Raw genomic sequence first — 21,022 nt, 5'->3', positions numbered from 1 at the left:
AAGGTGTAAAGGAAGAACAGAACTGGTCTGAGTACTGAACCCTGTGGAACTCCAGTGGGTTTGGAGATGAAGTAGGTCCTTCCCATTATATCTAGTGGGCTATTTTCTGAAGGTACGATGAAAAAAAATGTGAGTGCAGACCGTGTAATTCAATCTCTGTTATTAGGTCTGTTTTTGTGGAGTGTGCTGTTTCGAAACCAATTTTCATCAATGAAGTTATTCTTGCAGGTGTAGTCTGGGACAAGGTTGAACACAGCAAATTTTGTGTGGTTCTATAATTGTCTTGCTTCACAATGGACAACTTTTTAAATTTTATTTTAACCCTTCCATCCATGATCCTATCAGAACAGATTTGTCTGGGGTCACATTTTGGGGTCACTACCTGCCAGTTGAGAACTACTGCTCTTCACTGTTGAGAAAGGGCAGTAAAGATTCCTATAACCTGTCAGATGTCCATGACTACAAACCGATGTGAAGCACCTGAAGTTAGGAAGGTCAGGTGATGGTGGAGGTGATGAAAAAGAATGTAAGATAGAGTAAAAAGGGGTTGAAGAGGAGGTTAAAAGTGCATGTGGGAGGCTTTTTGGACTCTTGTGCTTGTGATCCTGGTCAATGGTTTATACTGGAGTGTTTCATTGAGATTTCTAAGGTGAAAGAAGCAAGGTACTGGAAAAGTTATCAGGAGATACAGTGGAAGGAGTAGGATAAGCTGGAGGGTTAAGTAGGGGTGTAGAAGATACAAAAATGCTTTCTGGGATTTAAAAGCTGTAAGCAGGCTCAGGAAGATGTTCAGGTTTCTGTGAAGTTTTCAAAGTATAGCCAATACTTAAATTTTAGTGTCATGACCACCTTCTAAAGATGAATGCATGAAGTTTACTCTGTTTTCAGGCATTCCAATGTTAACAATTAGGATCACATGCTTCTCTTTTGATTTCTGTTTTTAAATGGAGGTGGCCAAAGAGGAAAAGTGTGAGTTTCTGCCCTTCCTGTCCGCTCGTGAGATAATCAAGAAAGATGGGCGTGTTGTAGGCCTTTGTTTTTGCCGCACAGAGTTGTTGGTTGATGAGGAGCAGATTGTCCACCTGAAAGCAGACTTCATCATCAGTGCCTTTGGCTCCATGTTGAACGATCCAGAAGGTGAGGTCGGGGGTTGAGCCTGGTGACTCAGAAAGGACACTAGCTGTAGTAAGTATTAATGAGTATATATGGGTTTATTTTTATTCTTTTTAACTCCTTTTAGAAGCTGCATATGTTGTATGTAGTAAGAATTACATTTCTCATCATGCTCTAAATGTATTTGTTTCCTGGGCAATGTAGTTTGAAGGTACTCAAATGAATGATTCCAGTACGTATTGTTTTGTGTTGCACACTGGGCCAGTTAAAAACTGGTTAAAATGTAGTTTAAAGGAGCACATGTTGGCATACCTGTGGTCCATGTGAAAGATTTCCCCGACGAGCCATTACAGAATCCAGACTGTTCTCTCGTCAATAAGCATTCAGCACCGCCCCACTTATCTTTCCTTAGCAGATTTTAGTAGCCACAGCATGATAACCATCACTCTGAGGGAGAGGCAGGAGATGATAAGACCCTCAAAATGAGAGCCTTGTTTCATTATGGGAATCCTTTATCAATCCACCATCACAAATACAACCTTATTTCAACAGATTAGCCAAAAACATCAACGACACATTCACATATTATGTCTGGATTACATATTCTGTGATATATATATTTATCGTATTTTACATATTTTCTTTTTTACTGTATATATTTATATAATTTGTAAAAAAAAAAAGGCTATTAAACACTTAAAACAAGAACCATATCCTCAAATCATACAAACCAAATAGCAAAATGGCAATTTTGATATTATTTATTCATTTCATTTCAAATATAAAACTCTATACTATTTTTCATAATTTTAATACTTCATCTTTTTATTTTAGTTGCGAAGTCAACATTTCTAATTTTCGTTACATTTATTTAAACTCCCTCTCGTGTCGTTCTGATCCTGTATTTGTTATTTTGTTTTGTGAAAGACAAAAAGTGCAATTTTAAATAATCAAGACCAGTGTTTTTATCATGAATCAGTGAATTGAAATAAATATTAAAATTAAATAAAACAAAAATATTTAGTGAAGAATGTAACTTTAACTAAATTTAACTCTAACAGTTTGAAAATGTCTTTGGTTTGTATGATTTGCTTTAATGATCAAAGAGTTACAGTATTAAATATTTAATGTTCATTTGTTTTATATCTTTAGATCCTAAAACAGTTTATTTCCAGGTTTAAATTAGATTTTAAATCCCAGATGTGGCTTCAGACTTTTGTACCTCACTGCATTTCTTTGTGTCTTTTTGTCAGCACACATTCACCCAGCTATTTTTCACCTCCTCATGATGTTTTTTTTCTTTACTTAGCGTTTTGTTGTCCCAGTGTTGTTGCTCTCTAGCGGACCTGTCATCCATCCTAAAAACTGTAATGTCTCTGAGCAGACAGTCGTTTCATCACCGGCTTGAAGCTCAGAGATAGCAAGCTTATAAATGCCACTCACTCCCCGCACCTTGCCCAAGATATGAATTACTTATCCACTCCAATGGCCAACAGAGCCGACAGAAGAGGGTTGCGTTGCAGCGTTAGAGAAGAGAAAAGCTGAGATAGTGAGAAATTCTCCCCCTGCAATCTTGGGTGGGCAGGCTGGTCGGTGATTATATCACCACTGGCCAGCGGGATGAGCAGCTGACTGGCTACTTTTACCACTGTGGGGACCCTTTGCTGGACCCCACGAAGCATGGCTTTATCTGTATTCAGGCCCCTAGGACTCAAAGCTATGCAGTTTTAACAGTTAAATAAGTACAGTAAACACCAATCAAAAAGAAAAAAAAGTCTGCCATAATTTTCTCCCTTTCAAGTTGTTCTGATCCTGTATGCTGTTATTTTCTTTTGTGAAAGACAAAAAGTGCAGTTTTAAAGACTCGTTAACCAAAACTAAAACTATATATATATATATAAATGTTTATAGTGAATTGAAATAAATATTAAAATTAAATAAAATAAAATATTTGATGAAGAATGTAAGTTTAAATAAATTTAATGTGAAATGTTGCCTTGCAACTAAAATAAAAGGTTGGAGTATTAAAATTACAAAAAAATAGTATAGAGATTTAGATTTGATCTCAGGAGTCCCTTAGATTTGTCACACTCCACAGCTTGCGTGTGTGTGCATGAGACAGACAGAGAAAGGTGGGGGGAGGAGGGAAACAAACAGGAGGGTGTGAGGATTTTTTTTATTTTTATTTTTTTTGCTGAAAGTGATGAGGCCGGCAGTCTTCATGATCACTGGAGCGTCAGGCGAGGAGAGCTGACGGAGGGACCAGGGGATTGGTCTTGAAAAAAAGGAAAGGGAAAATATACTCAACAATAACAGCCACAGCAAAAGCATCAACAGGGCCGTCAGGGTTACAAATTCCTCTGCTTGTCTCAGGCAGGAATCCAGAGGGACTGTCATTTCTTCCTCCATCAAAGACATGTCTTCATTTTTCAGCTTAAACAATATCCTGCAGTCACTGAGTGAACACTTATGTGTCCTCAGTGGCACCAAAAAGTATTTGGATACTTAAAGATCCTATAAAATCAAAAAGTTTTGTGACTTTGAATATGTCTATTAGGCTGTGTTTAAACTTGTTCACGTGATTGTTTTTTACTCACGTGACTCAGATCGGATATTGTTGCACACACGTAAACACAAAAATCTACTTTCTTTGCATCCATTTTGAGACACTTCCAAATGTGGTTTTAAAGCAGATACGCACAGATACTGCAGCTACATCTAAACACATAAATCACATTCTTATTGGAATTCCAAGCCATCAAGATGTAGGTAAAATAACCCATAAAAATTACATAAATTTTACCAGTTCAGTCAAATTTCGCACTGCAAACATCGGATTCAGATTCAAGTTGTGCCTTAAGTGTAATGTAAACAGGTGATACAAAAATTTTTATATGGCCAAAAGATCAGGTCTGTGCATTAAGTCTTGCAGTGTAAACGAACGCAGCTTCAGATTTGAAAACATGTAAGTGCTAGTGTATAGAATTAGTATAGAGGGGGGCCGCCCATGAAGCCAGTGTTGAAGCGGTCTCATATGAAGCAGCCCCAGCGGCATGACTGCCGCTGCCACTGCCATATGCCCCAGGAGCCTCTGAAACTGTTTCAGTCCTGCTCTTGAACATATTCAGTCAGTTCAACAGCGACTGAGCACTTTCCTGCATGAGGCGTGCTGTCTATTCGACTTAATCTAACTCCATACCGAGAAAAGAGATCTTCTGCATCAGGGAGAGTTTGCTCTTTTCCAAGTTGACCCAAGAGCACCAAGTCCATGTGTTCGTTAGGGGTTGCACGACTACTGATTTCTGCTAGTCGATGTCTTATTTAAAAAATACTCGAGTTACTTGACTACTTGTGGTTCATGCTACTGTGAATGAAAAGACATGAAATAGTTTTATCAATAAACGCTTATTAATTCATAGCCTAATGCAACAATTACATATAAATTGTCAAAACTTTATAATTATGACATTACATATTTACATTTTCATGTAACAGACAGTATTTTTATCTGTATTTGTATCTGTAACAATCACAAAATTACTTGACACAGTTACTTGATAAGACCGTTATTATTATCTTTTTTTCATAGTTATCACTGAACAAGTATGCCCTGTTAAACTAAAATAATTATTAGTTTCTAAAAATATATTTATCATGCAAGCACAAAGATTTCATGACAGACGTTTAGTGATGATTTGAACTCGTCTGAATGAATTCAATGCGCACATTTTCATTACGCAGAACTCTTTAAGCCAGTCTTTTTTGAACTTCACTAAACAAATGTATATGTGCCACGCAAACCAGCAAAAGATAAAGATGCGAACATGTAGGCCAAGTAGAAAATGTATCTGTATCTAATTTGATTATTAGCCTACTCTTGAGAGAGAACTGGTTTGTTTTTTTGAGAGACTGCAACGCGATTGTTTGATTGGTGAGCGTGCTGTGCTTATTATATTTATTTGTTTCATATCATAGCCTAAGGTTTAAATCATTGCCTTTAAAATACAAACCCGATTCCAAAAAAGTTGGGACACTGTACAAATTGTGAATAAAAACAGAATGCAATGATGTGGAAGTTTCAAATTTAATTTTTTTTTTTTCAGAATACAACATAGATGACATATCAAATGTTTCAATTGAGAAAATATATCATTTTAAGGGAAAAATAAGTTGATTTTAAGTTTCATGGAATCAACACATCTCAAAAAAGTTGGTACAAGGCGATGTTTACCACTGTGTGGCATCCCCTCTTCTTTTTATAACAGCCTGCAAACGTCTGGGGACTGAGGAGACAAGTTGCTCAAGTTTAGGAATAGGAATGTTGTCTCATTCTTGTCTAATACAGGCTTCTAGTTGCTCAACTGTCTTAGGTCTTCTTTGTTGCATCTTCCTCTTTATGATGCGCCAAATGTTTTCTATGGTTGAAGATCTGGACTGCAGGCTGGCCATTTCAGTACCCGGATCCTTCTTCTACGCAGCCATGATGTTGTTATTGATGCAGTATGTGGTCTGGCATTGTCATGTTGGAAAATGCAAGGTCTTCCCTGAAAGAGACGACGTCTGGATGGGAGCATTTGTTGTTCTAGAACTTGGATATACCTTTCAGCATTGATGGTGACTTTCCAGACTTTCCAGCTGCCCATGCCACACGCACTCATGCAACCCCATACCATCAGAGATGCAGGCTTCTGAACTGAGCGCTGATAACAACTTGGGTTGTCCTTGTCCTCTTTAGTCCGGATGACATGGCATCCCAGTTTTCCAAACAGAACTTCAAATTTTGATTCGTCTGACCACAGAACAGTTTTCCACTTTGCCACAGTCCATTTTAAATGAGCCTTGGCCCAGAGAAAACGCCTGCACTTCTGGATCATGTTTAGATATGGCTTCTTTTTTGACCTATAGAGTTTTAGCCGGCAACGGCCAATAGCACGGTGAATTGTGTCCACCGAAAACATTTTCTGGAAGTATTCCTGAGCCCATGTTGTGATTTCCATTACATTAGCATTCCTGTATGTGATGCAGTGCCGCCTAAGGGCCCGAAGATCACAGGCATCCAGTATGGTTTTCCGGCCTTGACCCTTACGCACAGAGATTGTTCCAGATTCTCTGAATCGTTGGATGATATTATGCAATGTAGATGATGATAACTTCAAACTCTTTGCAATTTTTCTCTGAGAAACTCCTTTCTGATATTGCTCCACAATTTTTCGCTGCAGCATTGGGGGAATTGGTGATCCTCTGCCCATCTTGACTTCTGAGAGACACTGCCACTCTGAGAGGCTCTTTTTGTACCCAATCATGATGCCAATTGACCTAATAAGTTGCAAATTGGTCCTCCAGCTGTTCCTTATATGTACATTTAATGTAATGTGTAGCTCTCATGAAATCCAAAATGAGCCAATATTTGGCATGACATTTCAAAATGTCTCACTTTCAACATTTGATATGTTATCTATATTCTATTGTGAATAAAATATAAGTTTATGAGATTTGTAAATTATTCCAATCCTTTTTTGCTCACAATTTGTACAGTGTCCCAACTTTTTATGAATCGGGTTTTTATATACAAATAATAGAACCTGTATGATGTATTATTTTATAGGTGATATTACTTTTGCCAAGTTCTAATTTCTGAGAGATGCACAGAGAGGCAACAGCAATGCTGTGTTTGATTTGTGCTCTTTTCATTCATAAAGTTTACATTCATTCACTTCACACTCTGTTGCATGACTTTATAGTTCTGTGTATAATATTGCTCTGATCCCCTGGCTCAACTGTTATCTAGCAAACACCAGACTGTGCCAGCTTCAGCTGAATATTCAGGCATAATTATTCCTTTTCCGTTATTCATTTTTGAAGACATTATCCGTGCCTTTCCGAATAAGGTATTTGGCTTCGGGCACACCCCTAATTATTATATTACTTATTTTAATTTTACATGCAACATAGAAAAAGTCACAAGAAGTAACAGCTACATGCAATATTGTAATCCTAAAATTCACGTCGTACTTGCAAATTCTGTGCATGCATTATGGTTAATGCATGCTCGAGTAGTCGATTGTTTCCGACAGCGCCGACCAGTGTTTGAAGTAGTCAATCACTCGACTACTCGACTAGTCTATGCAAGCCCTAGTGTTCGCACAACTGATCCTGAGACTGAGCTAGTATGAGCCAGTCGTCGAGGTAGCTGAGAATGCAAATGCCCTGCTCTCTCAGGGGAACAAGGTCTGTCTCCGCAACTTTTGTTAAGACATGGGGCGACGGGATCAGCCCAAAGGGCAGGACCTTGTACTGCTATGCTCATCCTTCGAATGCAAACTGCAGGAATGGCCTGTGGTGTGGAAGTATTGAAACATGAAAGTACACGTCTTTCAGGTCAATCGCTGCAAAACAATCTTGGGGATGGATGGACCCGAAGATGTGCTTCTGCATGAGCATCTTGAACGGTAGCTTGTGAAGGGCCTGGTTCAAAACACACTGATCCAAGATTGGTCATAACCCACTGCCTTTCTTGGGTAGAATGAAGTAAGGGCTGTAAAACCCCGTCTTTATATCAGCTGGAGGGACCGGCTCTATCGAGCAGCTCCCTCCATCTTTGGGTCACCCATCTCAGGGTCTCTTGCTCTTCCGCTTTCCAACAGGTTTACATTTACGTTAACATTTAGTCATTTAGCTTTTATTCAAAGTGACTTACAAATGAGGACAATAGAAGCAATCAAAACTAACAAAAGAGCAACAATATGTAAGTGCATATGACAAGTCTCGATTAGCCTATATTAAGTCTATATTCCTTCATCCATAATCTCTCCAGGCCCTTCAGATTTACAGCTCCATGATGGTGCTTCTCCTCTTCAGTTCACCACACTCATTTTCTATAGGGTTCAGGTCAGGAAACTGGAATGGCCATAGCAGAGGCTTGGTTTTTTGTGCTCAGTGACCCATTTTTGTTTTGTTTTTAAAGGGGTTGACTGTTTGTTTGTTTTTTTTGTTTTTTTCTAGGCTTGATTGTGTTTATAGGGTGCAGTCTAACATGTGTTCATGCTTCGCTTTTTGAAAAACGCTTTTTTTTTACATAATTTACCTTTATTCCACACTGATCTGTTCCTCTCTGACAAACACCTCGATTTATCCTGTTTTTATGAAGCCCCTCCCTCAGAAATACGTGATGGGCTGAGATTGGTCAGCTGGCTTAGTGTGTTGTGATTCGCTAAACCTCTTCTAGAGCGTGTCTGAACATCCCGCCCCTCAAGCTCAGAATGTGCTCTGGTTGTATTGTAAACAATGACGTCCTCTATATTGCTTATCAATTTGAGCCCGATTGAGATGCAGAGAATATTTTGGATTAATTGTAGAGGTTTGATAGAAGAGGCTGGAAGACCTGCCAAAAGACCACTGCAATAGTTCAGCCTGGATAGAACAAGAGCTTAAACAAGGAATTGTGTTGCATGTTCTGAAAGAAAGGGCCTGATCTTCCAAATGTTCTATAAAGAAAATCTGCAGGCCCGGCTTTATCAATGCGGTCTGAGTAATTCAGCTTATCACAACTCCAAGGTTTCTAGCTGTTTTTGAAGGAGTTATGGTTGATGAGTCTGACTGGATGGTGAAATTTTGATAAAGTGATGGGTTTGTTGAAACCACAAGCAGTTCTGTCTTAGCCAGGTTCAGTTGAAGGTGATGGTCTGTCATCCAACAAGAAATGTCTATACGACATGCTGAGATGCGAGCAGCTATCGTCGGATCATCAGGATGGAATGAGAGGTAGAGATGAGCATCGTCAGCATAGCAATGATATCAAAAGCCATGTTTCTGAATGACAGAACCTAGTGATACCATGTAGACAGAGAAGAGAAGTGGTCCAAGAACTGAGCCCTGAGGCACCCTAGTAGCAAGATGTTGCGACTTGGACACCTCACCTCTCCCCAAGATACCTTGAAGGACCTATCAGAGAGGTAAGATTTAAACCACTGGTGTGTGGTTCCTGAGATTGACAGGATAATCTGGTGGTTCACCATATCAAAAGCAGTGGACAGACCCAGCAAGATAACTATAGAAGATTTGGAAGCTGCTCTTGCCAGTCTTAGGGCTTCAACAACTGAAAGCAAGGCAGTCTCTGTCGAATGTCCACTTCTGAAGCCAGTTTGGTTGCTGTCTAGGAGGTTGTTTGAATTGAAAAGGATGAGGTTTGGCGGTGGCCTGGACGTGCCTGTGACTGGCTCCACGGCGCTGCTTTGCCAGAGGTTGCTTGACGAGCAGACTGTGGCACTGCCGCTGGCAGCCAGGTGGAGGCAGCAGCTGCACGCTGGGGCAGGATGTGGTTGATGGCCTCTGTCTGCTTTTGTGTGGCGGAGAACTGCTGGGTGAAGTTCTCCACTACGACGCCAAAGAGGCTGGTCTAGGACACGGGGGTATTTAAGAACCGAGTCTTGTCGGTCCCCCTGATGTCGGCCAGACACATCCAGAGATGGGGTCCCTGGACCACTATAGAGACCACGCAACGATCTTTGTCACCCTTAGCGTATGGTCAGTAGTGGTGTGGAGCTCCAGCCTCGAGGGTTCGGGATGTGGTGGAGGCTTCCACTCGAGCACAAAACTCTCGGTGGCCCGGCCAAGCATAGCTACCATTTCCATATCCATATCCGGTATTGCTGGACACCCAGAAAGCGGCAGCGCTGCCGGATCATCAACTCCAGAAAGGTCTGGCTCACCCTCCGATGCAGCGATCGACATCCGATCATCGGGGGGAGTGCCAAAGGATACAAGTGGTACCCCACAGGAGGGTCCAGCCTGTTCCCTGGGCAGCTCCACTGGCTGCAAAATGCTGGTGGAAGGAGGAGCGCTCGGTGGTTGGTTCCCCGGAGGGGAATTCCTCACCATCACTGTAAGACCAGTCCGGCTACTGCAAGAAGTAGTCCCCCCCCAGCTTTTGCCAGGGGGAACACTAGATCTAAGCAGAGGCACGGGAACCCCGCACCTATGCAGGAAATGGAGCCTGGTCCAAAACTCTGCGACTGTCATTTTCCTGCAACGAGAGCATGACTAGTCCATAAACACCGCCTCAGCATGCTTAACGCCCACACACATGAGGCAGCGATCGTGACAATCACCCGGCACCAGGTAAAGACCGCATCCAGAAACACACGGGTGGAAGGGCATCTTTAAAAAGATGTGTCTTTAAAAAGATGCCCAACTGAAAATTCAAACATAAAAAATTATCTACTTCACCTTTGAAACTCAAAGGGTAGATGGCCACCTGCAAACACAAACAGGGGATAGTGCAGCCTGATGTGTGCAACTCACTCGACATGGGAAGAACCATCGCTGCTAAATCGCCGTACCGCCAACACCCGAGCTTCCCAAGAGCAAGCAGAAACTCATTGAGTCTTCACTCTGTAGCAGTGAAGTTATGAGCAGAATGATATAACCATTCAGCTCTGAAGCGAAAAGCTGAGTATGTATTGCACCTGCTGCCTAGTTATACTTGCGCTGCGATCAGTGACAGCTGAATGCAATCATCGCATGCCAATGTGCATTGGCTCGTTTAGTTTACACTCTGAGTGGATTGGTCTCTCTAAGCAAGATCTCAGTTTTTCGGTCATTAATACCAAAGTGACATCGCGAGTGACCGAGTGAAAGGGAACTACACACATCCATTAAAATGTCCTTGGATGTGTCTGAAAGCTGAAAAAAATCAGTCTGTGTAGGTTGAAAAGCATCAAGAGAAGTCTGAATTCAGTGTTTGTGCAACATCCTGTCTACTGCCGTTATCTGCTTGATTTTTGAATGCAGCACAGTGTTGCCTATGATCATTGTCTGGATTAAGAACACATAGGGCCCTGGGGCTATAGCAAAACCAAGGGCCCCCATAGTAGCCTATCTTGGTTCCACAACTTTTTCTGCCACAGGAATAATAATTTTTTTATTTTTATTTTTTAATCAAATCTCCAACACACATAGATACAGTGAGTATGCACACTAAATATTCCAGGCTACAACACATTAAAAGAATAAATACATTATATGAATTTAAAGCAAACAGGTTTTCAGAAGCAACTACAACTGTTAAGCAAACACAGCTCCCTTAAGGAGTTTAGGTTAAATAGTTTTATTATTAGAAGGTCTTCTTTCTGGCCCTAGACGAGGAGAATCATCAGGGCTGGACTGGTGCTAAAAGTCAGCCCATCTGGCCCACAAATGTTTGCTGGGGTTAGTGCAATTGGAATAAATTAATTATTTATTAATAAATAATGGACGAAAACAAATAATATTTTGAATACTTCAAATATATTTAACAATATTAATATTCCATTATATTGCAGGCTCTTAATTATTGAAATCATATTTTTCTGCTTTTAAAGTTTATTAGAACTATTCATTTGTAGTTGCCCTAATTAAAAGCTAATTCATGAATCCAGAGTTAACTAGTATACTTTTATAAAAGTGATTTTTTGCCTTTATTTGACCCTGTATTTAATAGGCAATGGATAACAATGCCATATTTCCACAGTGTTAGTAACTGCATGTTAAGGTGTGCTGCTGTGGATTAAATTGCTTATTGTAGCTTCACCACAGAGACTTTGCTGTTTTCATATAAGTGTCGTGTGTCGAATTCAAATGGGCAAGCGCTGCTTATTATCACTTCAATAGAGCGGCGACAGTGTCGAGGTACAGTCGTTGTCAGCGCTGTGCAGGCGGTAGACACTGGTCCGGTGTGGTCCAGCTGTTCTCTTGCGTTGCACGGTTCAATCAGGTAACTTAGTGCCATTTCATCACTTGGCTTTTAGTATTTGTTTCCCATGCGATACAGTAGAGCCAAGGCGATTAAAATAACCCCACAACTCTTATGTAAACGAGTACAAATACATTTTTTTTTCGCTCATATCTTTTGGAGTTAAATAATGCTGACAGCAATATGAGGGGCGTGGTGGGATTTCTGCAATCTGCACCTCGGGAAAAGCTTGGGTGCTCCCGATAGCCAATCCGTTCTAGGTCTACTTTTCCTTTCCTCCACAGCACAACCAATCACGTCGGGCCCCCTCAATCCGTGTTCAATTCCACTTCAGCACCCAACATCCCTTACTTATACACTACCCTCCCAACGATATCACAATAGTGTGATCAAGTGGTTTGGTAGTTTGTGAATGAATAAATGGAGTGAATGTATTTATAAATGTCTATAAATTTAGTTTTTTTCCCCTCTCCAGTTCTACTAGAAAATAATATTGTAAAGATTAAATATTTGCTTGTTTAAGTCCAAAGGTCATTTGAAATCATTCAGTTTCTAAGAACTACCTTTATACAAAAACAATGCCTGTGGAGTCAGTAGCCTTCAGATTTGTTAACAGAAAAAAAGAGGGTTAGCTTTATTTTGAATTATCTTGATATGTTATCTTGCAATCACCCTAGTAGAAAATAAATGTATTTGATAGATAAATAAATTGTACTTTTAGTTTACTAAACTGGTATACCTAAAGTCTGCTAAATTGGAACAACTAATTTTGTACTTTATGCACTTTAATTGTGTGGAAGTAGTGCTGAAATTCAGCTAAAGATATACTGAAGTATATTTGATTGTGCTGAAGTGGAAATATTGCAAGTATAATTCAGGTACACTCTAAATATCTTGCATTGTTTTTTAATGCCCAGGGTGCCCTGACATAGTTGTTCAAAAAGTTGTTTTAGTCTAGCTTTGATGCACTCTAACCATTCCAATCTCTTTAATATTATGTGCTGGAACAGTGAAGAAGGCCCTGGAACCAGTAAAGCTGAACGCATGGGGGACACCTGAGGTGAACAGCGAAACCATGCAGACCAGTGAACCCTGGGTGTTTGCCGGCGGAGACATCACCGGCTTGGCCAACACCACCGTGGAGTCTGTCAACGATGGCAAACAAGCTTCCTGGCACATCCACAAGTACATCCAGGTGGGCTCTCCACTCAATAAGCCAATCCATCTCATTCTGCATTTGGATGTCTTACACAACATACTTAGTGTTTGGCCACAGTTGTGTAGCTCTGAGAGCCTGCTTCACATTATGTGTCAGTGCCAGCAATTTTCAGCATTAGTGTAGCACTAAAAGTTGTACTCTTATAGAGAGGGCATTATTCCACAGGGCCTTTTTTTTTCAGGGTGACATCTTGAGTGCTTTTTGGCTTTGACACTCAAACAGTAGAAGTTTCTTCCTTGATTTTCCTAGCAGAAGACTATTTTCTGTGATTTTGCACACAGACCTAAGCAGCAGCATAAAGAGAAGGTTCATGCAGAGGTTAATCGCTAATGTAACTGTGGCCAGAGGAAATCATGCTGAAGTGTTTGCTCAGCAAATCCAAACCCCCCCCCCCCCCCCCCCCCCACCAAAAAAAAAAAAAACATCCTGTAATTTTGGATTACAGAGAAAGAGCTGTACAAATATTTGCTAATGGGTTCAGCGGTTCAAGATCAAGTAAATGACTGGAAGATAAGATCACATTTTGTTGTGGGTGTTGTGTTTAAATTTTGGTTATTGGGCTTTGTGTATGGATTTTCAGCGGGATGAGATGTTCTCTTGAGCAGCGTGCTTATTTTTCTTCCTTTTTAGCTTGCAAAAAAATTTTGTGTGCTAGTAGGGGACTTCAACTTCTCTGAAATTGTCAACACAAAATATTTTAGTGGTGTTTTTTTTTTTTTTTTTTTTTTTTTTGGATGTACAAAATTATTCTTTTGCTAAGTTTATTTTATGTCTAGTGTGTAAAAATTAATATGAACTGCAAATTTCAACATTTTAACTCTAGCTTCACTGTAGGATTTTCTTTCAGGGTCATGTGTAACAGATTATGAAACAGAAATTATTTGACTTTAATAATAAATAAATAATATTTTTATAATTGCATCTGCATGTATTATGTATGTTCATTAAAGAACTCTTTTATTATATAAAAGATTATACACTCACCGGCCACGTTATTAGGTACACTTTGCTAGTACCGGGTTTGGCTCTCTTTTGCCTTCAGAACTGCCTTAATATTTCATATCATATATTCAACAAGTTGCTGGAAACATTCCTCAGAGATTTTGGTCCATATTGACATGATAGCATCATACAGTTGCTGCAGATTTGTCAGATGAACTTCCATAATGCAAATCTCCCATATTCCAAATTTGGATTGGGATCTGGTGAGTGTGGAGGCTATTTGAGTATAGTGAATTTATTGTCATGTACAAGAAACCAGCTTGAGGTGATTTGAGCTTTGTAACATGGTGTGTTATCCTGCTGGAAGTAGCCATTGTTGTCATAAAGGAATGGACATGGTCGGCAACAATACTCAGGTAGGCTGTGGTGTTTAAACGATGCTCAGTTGGTACTAAGGGGCCCAAAGTGTGCCAAGAAATTTCCCCCACACAATTACACTACCAGCCTGAACCATTGATACAAAGCAGGATGGATCCATGCATTCATGTTGTTTATGTCAGACTCTGACTGCACCATCTGAATGTTACAACAGAAATTGAGAGTCATCAGACCAGGCTACCATTTTCCAGTCTTCTATTGTTCAGTTTGGTGAGCCTGTGCGATTGTTGGCTTGGTTTCCTGTTGTTTGCTGACAGGAGTGCTCCTTTACATACCTCATTTGTAACAAGAGGTTATTTGAGTTGCTGTTGCCTTTCTATCAGCTCAAACCAGTCTGCCCATTCTTCTCTGACTTCTGGCATCAACAAGGCATTTTGTCTACAGAACTGCCACTTACTGTATATTTTCTCTTTTCTGGACTGTTCTCTGTAAACCCTAGAGATGGTTGTGCATGAAAATCCCAGTAGATCGTCAGTTTCTGAAATACTCAAACCAGCCTGTCTGGCACCAACAACCATGCCATGTTCAAACTTTTTTCTTAACCCATTCTGATGCTCAGTTTGAACTTCAACAGTTCGTCTTGACCATATCATCTAGTTGATGCCACGCAACTGGCTGATTAGATATTTTCGTTAATGAGCAGTTGAACAGGGATCTATCAATGTGCCCTGTGAGTGTTTATAATGATAATTATTTCTAATTATATAAAATAAATAAAAATATGTATAATAATAAGCATTCTTTAATAAACGTGACTGAGCTAAAGTAACTGGCTGGAGACTGTTTTTCATTCATCGCAGTATATAAATATTTAAACTCAAATATAATTGTATTTTAGGTTCAACCTAGACCATTCCTTTAAATACTTATCTGCTAAAAAACATATCAATGGGAAAACAATTCAGTATTATTATTTCCTTAGAGATGTATTTTTTTATGTGTTTGTATTTATTTTTTTTATTTGTGATGGCAATGCAGGCACAAGAAGTAATGGTTTATACGTGTGTGTGTGTGTGTACTATATATGTGTGTGTGTGTGTGTGTGTGTGTTTTCTCTGGAGTCCCTTCATGGTAACACAGTAAGCACCACTCCCAAACTGCCCTTGTTCCACTGCGCCATCGATACAGTGGACATCAGCATGGAGATGTGCGGGATTAAGTTTCCTAACCCATTTGGGCTGGCCAGCACTCCACCCACAACCAGCACACCCATGATCCGCAGAGCCTTCGAGCAGGGCTGGGGCTTTGCCCTCACCAAGACCTTTGGCCTGGACAAGGTGTATTTACAGATCACAGAAAAAAAATCATCATGCAGTATGCCATAGGCTCCACATGCACTCGTGCTAAGATTTGGGTGGTATGTTTGTGTGGGAAGCGCACACTGCATTGCAAAGTATCAGCGGAGCAAAGTCTTTCATACAACATCACAGAAACTGAAACCTTGGCAAAAATCCCGAAAGGTCACAAGCATATGAAAGCACCAGCACTGGGCACTGCTAGCAATAATGCAAGCACAGCTCACAGACACACACTCATACACACGTATCCACACACTAACACCAACCATAATGAGCCACATTCTGGTGGCTTTCTTAAAAAAAAAAAAAAATCAAAACCAACAACCCTCCCATTAAGCAGCCATGCATCTGCCTTGTTAGCAATGTAACATTTGTTCTTGACAGGAGGTAAAAAAATAAAAAGAAAACAGGCATGAGTTGTTTATTGAACTACAGCAGAAAATCTTTTTGTTTTAATTTACTTTCTAATTCAAGTGATGGGAAAATTAATCGGTAACATCTGTTTGTTCTGGGCTTACTGGCAGTCCTTGATTAGTGGAGCTAGAAATGGAAATAGAATTTAAAAAAAGAAAAAAGAAAGAAGAGAGGCAGAGCGCAACCATTGTTTGAGTCGTATCAGATGTCGCCATGACAACCGCAAGAGGCGTCTGCGCAGCTCTTCGATCAGAGTGTCAATTTCACAAAGAATTTAAGAAAGCAAGTGACAGCGTTTAAGAGACTTTAAAGAAAAAAGTAGTGGAAGAATAAAAGAGCGAACATTTTCAAAGATTGCAGTTTCATAGGAGGAGCCTAAATAGTTTTATCTAGTTTGAGAAAGGAGAAAAAACAGAATGATTTTAAAAAATTATTAGTCTGGGTTGAATGCAGTAAAGGTATTACTGAATTAATATTTCATTCTATTCAGAGGTGGAAAGAGTACAAAAATATTCTACTCAAGTAAAAGTACCATTACATTAATAAAATTTTACTTAAGTACAAGTAAAAGTACCAGTCTAAAAATCTACTCAAGTAAAAGTAAAAAGTAGCTCATTTAAAATTTACTCAGAGTAAAAATTACTTAGTTACATTTTAACAGTGGGAGGGAGGCAAAAATGGGACAGGCCAAGGGTGTCAAACCCAGTTCCTGGAGGGCCACAGTCCTGCACAGTTTAGATATAACCTTAATTAAACAAACCTGATCCAGCTAATCTAATCATTTAGGCTTATTTGAAAACTACATGATATGTGTGCTGGATCAGGGTTAGAACGAAACTCTCCAGGAACTGAGTTTGACACCCCTGGGATAGGCCTATTAATCTCAAACTAGTTGTTTTTAAATAAAGGAATCAGTTATTTAGAATAATAAGACATTTGGGCTGTTACCAGGCAAATCAGTATCAACAAACTCATCTTTTCAATGCAGACGAAACGCAGAAGCTGTTTAGTACACTGTTTAGTGCAGGACAAGAATGCATTTAACCTGCAGTTACAAATGCATGAATAATGTTTTGATATACAAGACATAAAATGTTGAATACTCATTTGAAATTATAAGAAATTAATTATAAAAAAAAAAAAATCAAAATATACTTTAAATGTGAAATTAAAATGGCCAGTATGTGTCAGCAAGTCACTGTTAATAAGTGAGTCATTGCGACTGAACCGAATCATTTAAACGGTTGATTCATTCAGGAACGAAACACTGTCATGTTGCTCAGAGACATATTTTTTTTGTTGTAAAAAAAAATATATATATATTATATATTATATATAATCATGATGATTTTTAGAGGAAAAGACGCCATTCTTTGTGTGATTTTGATTTACCATATGAAATGATATAAATATGTCCCTATATCTTCAATTTTGTGATCATTCTAAATGCATTTTAGCAGACTGACTCACACAGTGAAAGAACACACTATAAATGCGCGCGCACATCATTAAAACAACAATTATGATATTATCGCAGACGATATATATCGCACACTCCACTGTCTTTTTGGCTAATTTGTGCAAAACCTCTTGCTAAAATGTCAAAGCTTCATTTTAACCACCAATGCAACGATGCAGTTATTTAGCTTACCTACATGCTTGCGAAGGGTTGATGTCTTGTCGAGATTTTATAAGATGCTAGTTTGGTCTCCCTAGGCAAGCACAGATTACACTGCATAATAAAGCATAAATATGGCCAGGGGTTCACTTAATTTCCTTCGAGTTCAACTTCAGAATATGACGGTGTTTCGTTTTCAGCGGTGTCTGCACCCCTAACGCCTGTTTTGTCCGTCTGCATCTTTCTTGTGATTTTAGCGCCAGTTTGCCCTCCTGCCCATTATTTACTGACGTAGTTTACAGAGAGAGATTTTTTTTTTTTTTTTACTCAGTAATTAATGTGTTTTAAAATGTAGCGAAGTACAACACTTCAAACAAAATATACTTAAGTAAAAGTAAAATTACAGATTTAAAAAATTACTTAAAAAGTAGAAATTACAACTACAGTAACGCGAGTAAATGTAATTCGTTACTTTCCACCTCTGATTCTATTGTGTCCACCGTTTGCATTCTGTGTCTTTGTTGTTGTATTGACAATCTGTTTACTTTTTCGTCAAGACTAAACAATCAAATAGAAATAAAAGCATAGGCGGAGTACTAAATAATTTGATATTGTTCAAAATTCACCCACTATTGGCTGGTATATCAAATGTACCAACCACCTAAACCCCAATGTTAGCCCCTTCTCTCTTAAACCGAAACGCTTTCTAGTCTGTTATAAAGCAGTCATGAACTGAGAGATCATAATTCTCTTGATCTTTTGACATAATAGGTCATTGTGCTATAAAAAACCATTCTATTAGTTATAAAACTCCGAACTTTTTTGTTAGTCTAAAAACTAATCATATTGAACTCAATCTGCCAAAGCTACAGAATGTGGAATGTGCCACTTTATGAATTAATAGTGTGGCTAAGCACTTCCTCCACAGAAGAAGATCAACACCTGCTTCTACTTTGCTGCCTGTTTAGCCTCGCCTACCGATTTGTGCATGTAGTGTAAATAACTAGAGAGCCAAATACTGGTGTATGCAGAAACCAAATGATCAGCTTCATTTGATTAACTTTATTTTTATTAAAGGCTAGACTGCTTTGTTAACTTAATTGTACTGTGGATTCGCTTACAAACAAGGCACAATTCAACACAGGATTTTCAGAAAGATTGAAATTAAAAGATTACGCTGTGCCGATTATATTGAATATGATGTCGCACCACAAGTGTGAGTAACTGTTTCCATTACATGGTCACTATTGCTTGATATTATAAATCGTATGATAATTACTTACTCGTATGATGTTTTTAACCTAAAACATAGCAGTGTCCATCTAGGAAGGATGTAGGCTGTCAAACATAAACAACTGTTAGCCAATCATAGAAGTGGGCGTTTACTTCCGAGTCTACAATCCGCCATGCCTATTCAGATGAGGGAGGTTAAACACAGGACATAAAAAATAGCCTGTTACTTATAAATTAGGATGTCTTTAGATGTAAAAATCTTGATTACATTACAAGTAGACCTCAGAGAAAAGTAGAAAATAAAAAACACAGGCAGTTCATGACCAATGTCAACAACAAACCCCAGCTAATAATTCTTCTATAATCTTCCGCTGAAGTAGCGAGATGAAGCCATATTTCAGTAAACAGAACTCATATTGCTCTCCATGTGCTAGAATGACTGCACTGAAACACTCTCTCCCTTTCATTCTCTCTCACAGGCAGGATAAAGAAAACCCCTCAGTGTCAACATGTTCTCTGTATCTCCGCTCAGTGCTGTCATTAGAACATAGGGGACTTCTTTTTAATATCCTGTTCTCCTGAGCCACACTAAGTGTAGTCCATCAAGGCCGCGCTTCATCAATAGCGTTCAGAAAGCCCTGCGATTGTCAAGCTGGATATGAAAATAGCCGCCTGTGTGTATGTGCGCCGAATAGCTAATTTACCTAGTGCTAACAGGGGCACCCAGCAAGCAGGCAGCACTTTCATTAATTATAATTAATGAGATGCACTGCATGTGTAAATGTTTTATTTTTCCCTTCTGTCACAAGATGCGAGTCCCTTGGGAATTGGCTCCACAGTGGCTTGGAACGGGCCCCGGAAACAGTTTTGCATGACAGTTAGAGGCACTTCTCTGTTGTTCCTTGTCTCTGATGATCTAAGAGTTCAATGGTCCTCAGATCCACACGAGAAGGTCATGTGGTCAGATCTTAAACATTAAACGCCAACTTGTAGAGCTGATGGGTGCTGAGATCTCAGATGGATCAGAACCTCCAGGCCCAATTAGCCTTTTAAGTTGTCTCTGTGTGAGAGACTTCGCACAGTGTCACAATTTTCCTCCATGGTGCCGTCGCAGGCAGGCAGCCAGGAAGTGGCATGTCAGAGCGCCGGAGGGCTAACGGGCCATCACTCAGTCAGTGCTGCGCTAATTGTACATGAGAATGAATGATGGCTGCTATTGTTCTTTTATGCGAGGTTGATTGCCTATTACTTGTTTTCATGAGCACACACGAGCGTTATCCTGAGCCTACGGATCAGCTGGTTGGAGATGATGTTAATACCAGCTGATTTTTGATGGAGTTCATTATGCCCCTGCAGAGTCATGATGAATTTTAAAGTTAGCGAGAAAGGAGGTGAGCCAGATTTTCATGTGCGGAAAAATACATCTCCCTCTCGCTGACACATTCATCATAACATTGTCTGGGCCGCTCCTGACAAAGCTCCGCAGCTTTACCCACTTTCCCCTCTACTGATTTAGCTGGTTGGTTATGGATCGGAGTGCAGTGCAGAGACAGAACTCGCTCGCTTCCTGCATGAGAAATAAGCCCATCCCCTGCTGTTTAAAACACATTCAATCATTGTCATAGCTCATACAGGAGCTTATCACACCTAAGCTTTAAAACACACCACTTCAGGCTACGAGACTTAATATCTGCAGTATAAAACTGCAGTGGAGGAGCAGATGAGATCCACATCTCCTAATTAGCCTCTAATTGCACAGTGCTTTGTCCAATTAAGTTAGCATTTATAATGGTGGGTGTGAGCACATTGTGTTCTTTCTAGTCCACTCTCAGAGCTATTTGACTCATTGATCTAATCTACTTGGCAGATATTGACACGTAAGGTTTCATAAAACATGTAATTCAGTGGCTACAGTATATTCACACAAGCAGTGTTTGAGATTGACAACCGCATTTATCAACATGCTTGACTCAAAAAAAAAAAAAAAATGAATGCGTTTATTCATTGATGAACAAAAG

The 21,022-nt window shown here is 39.5% G+C and overlaps 1 protein-coding gene across 1 annotated transcript in view; it reads left to right on the top strand.

The window, feature by feature from the left end:
* Positions 1-21,022, top strand: part of LOC109078535 (dihydropyrimidine dehydrogenase [NADP(+)]-like) — a 162,178-nt gene that overhangs the window by 77,813 nt on the left and 63,343 nt on the right. The window contains exons 12-14 of the mRNA XM_042718058.1: positions 951-1,137; positions 12,853-13,037; positions 15,503-15,718. Coding sequence (XP_042573992.1) covers positions 951-1,137; positions 12,853-13,037; positions 15,503-15,718 — 588 coding nt within the window. The remainder of the gene's footprint in view (positions 1-950; positions 1,138-12,852; positions 13,038-15,502; positions 15,719-21,022) is intronic.

This window comes from Cyprinus carpio, chromosome B2 (genome assembly GCF_018340385.1).
Source record: "Cyprinus carpio isolate SPL01 chromosome B2, ASM1834038v1, whole genome shotgun sequence".
NCBI classification, from domain to species: domain Eukaryota; kingdom Metazoa; phylum Chordata; class Actinopteri; order Cypriniformes; family Cyprinidae; genus Cyprinus; species Cyprinus carpio.
This window is presented reverse-complemented; position numbering and strand designations above follow the sequence as displayed.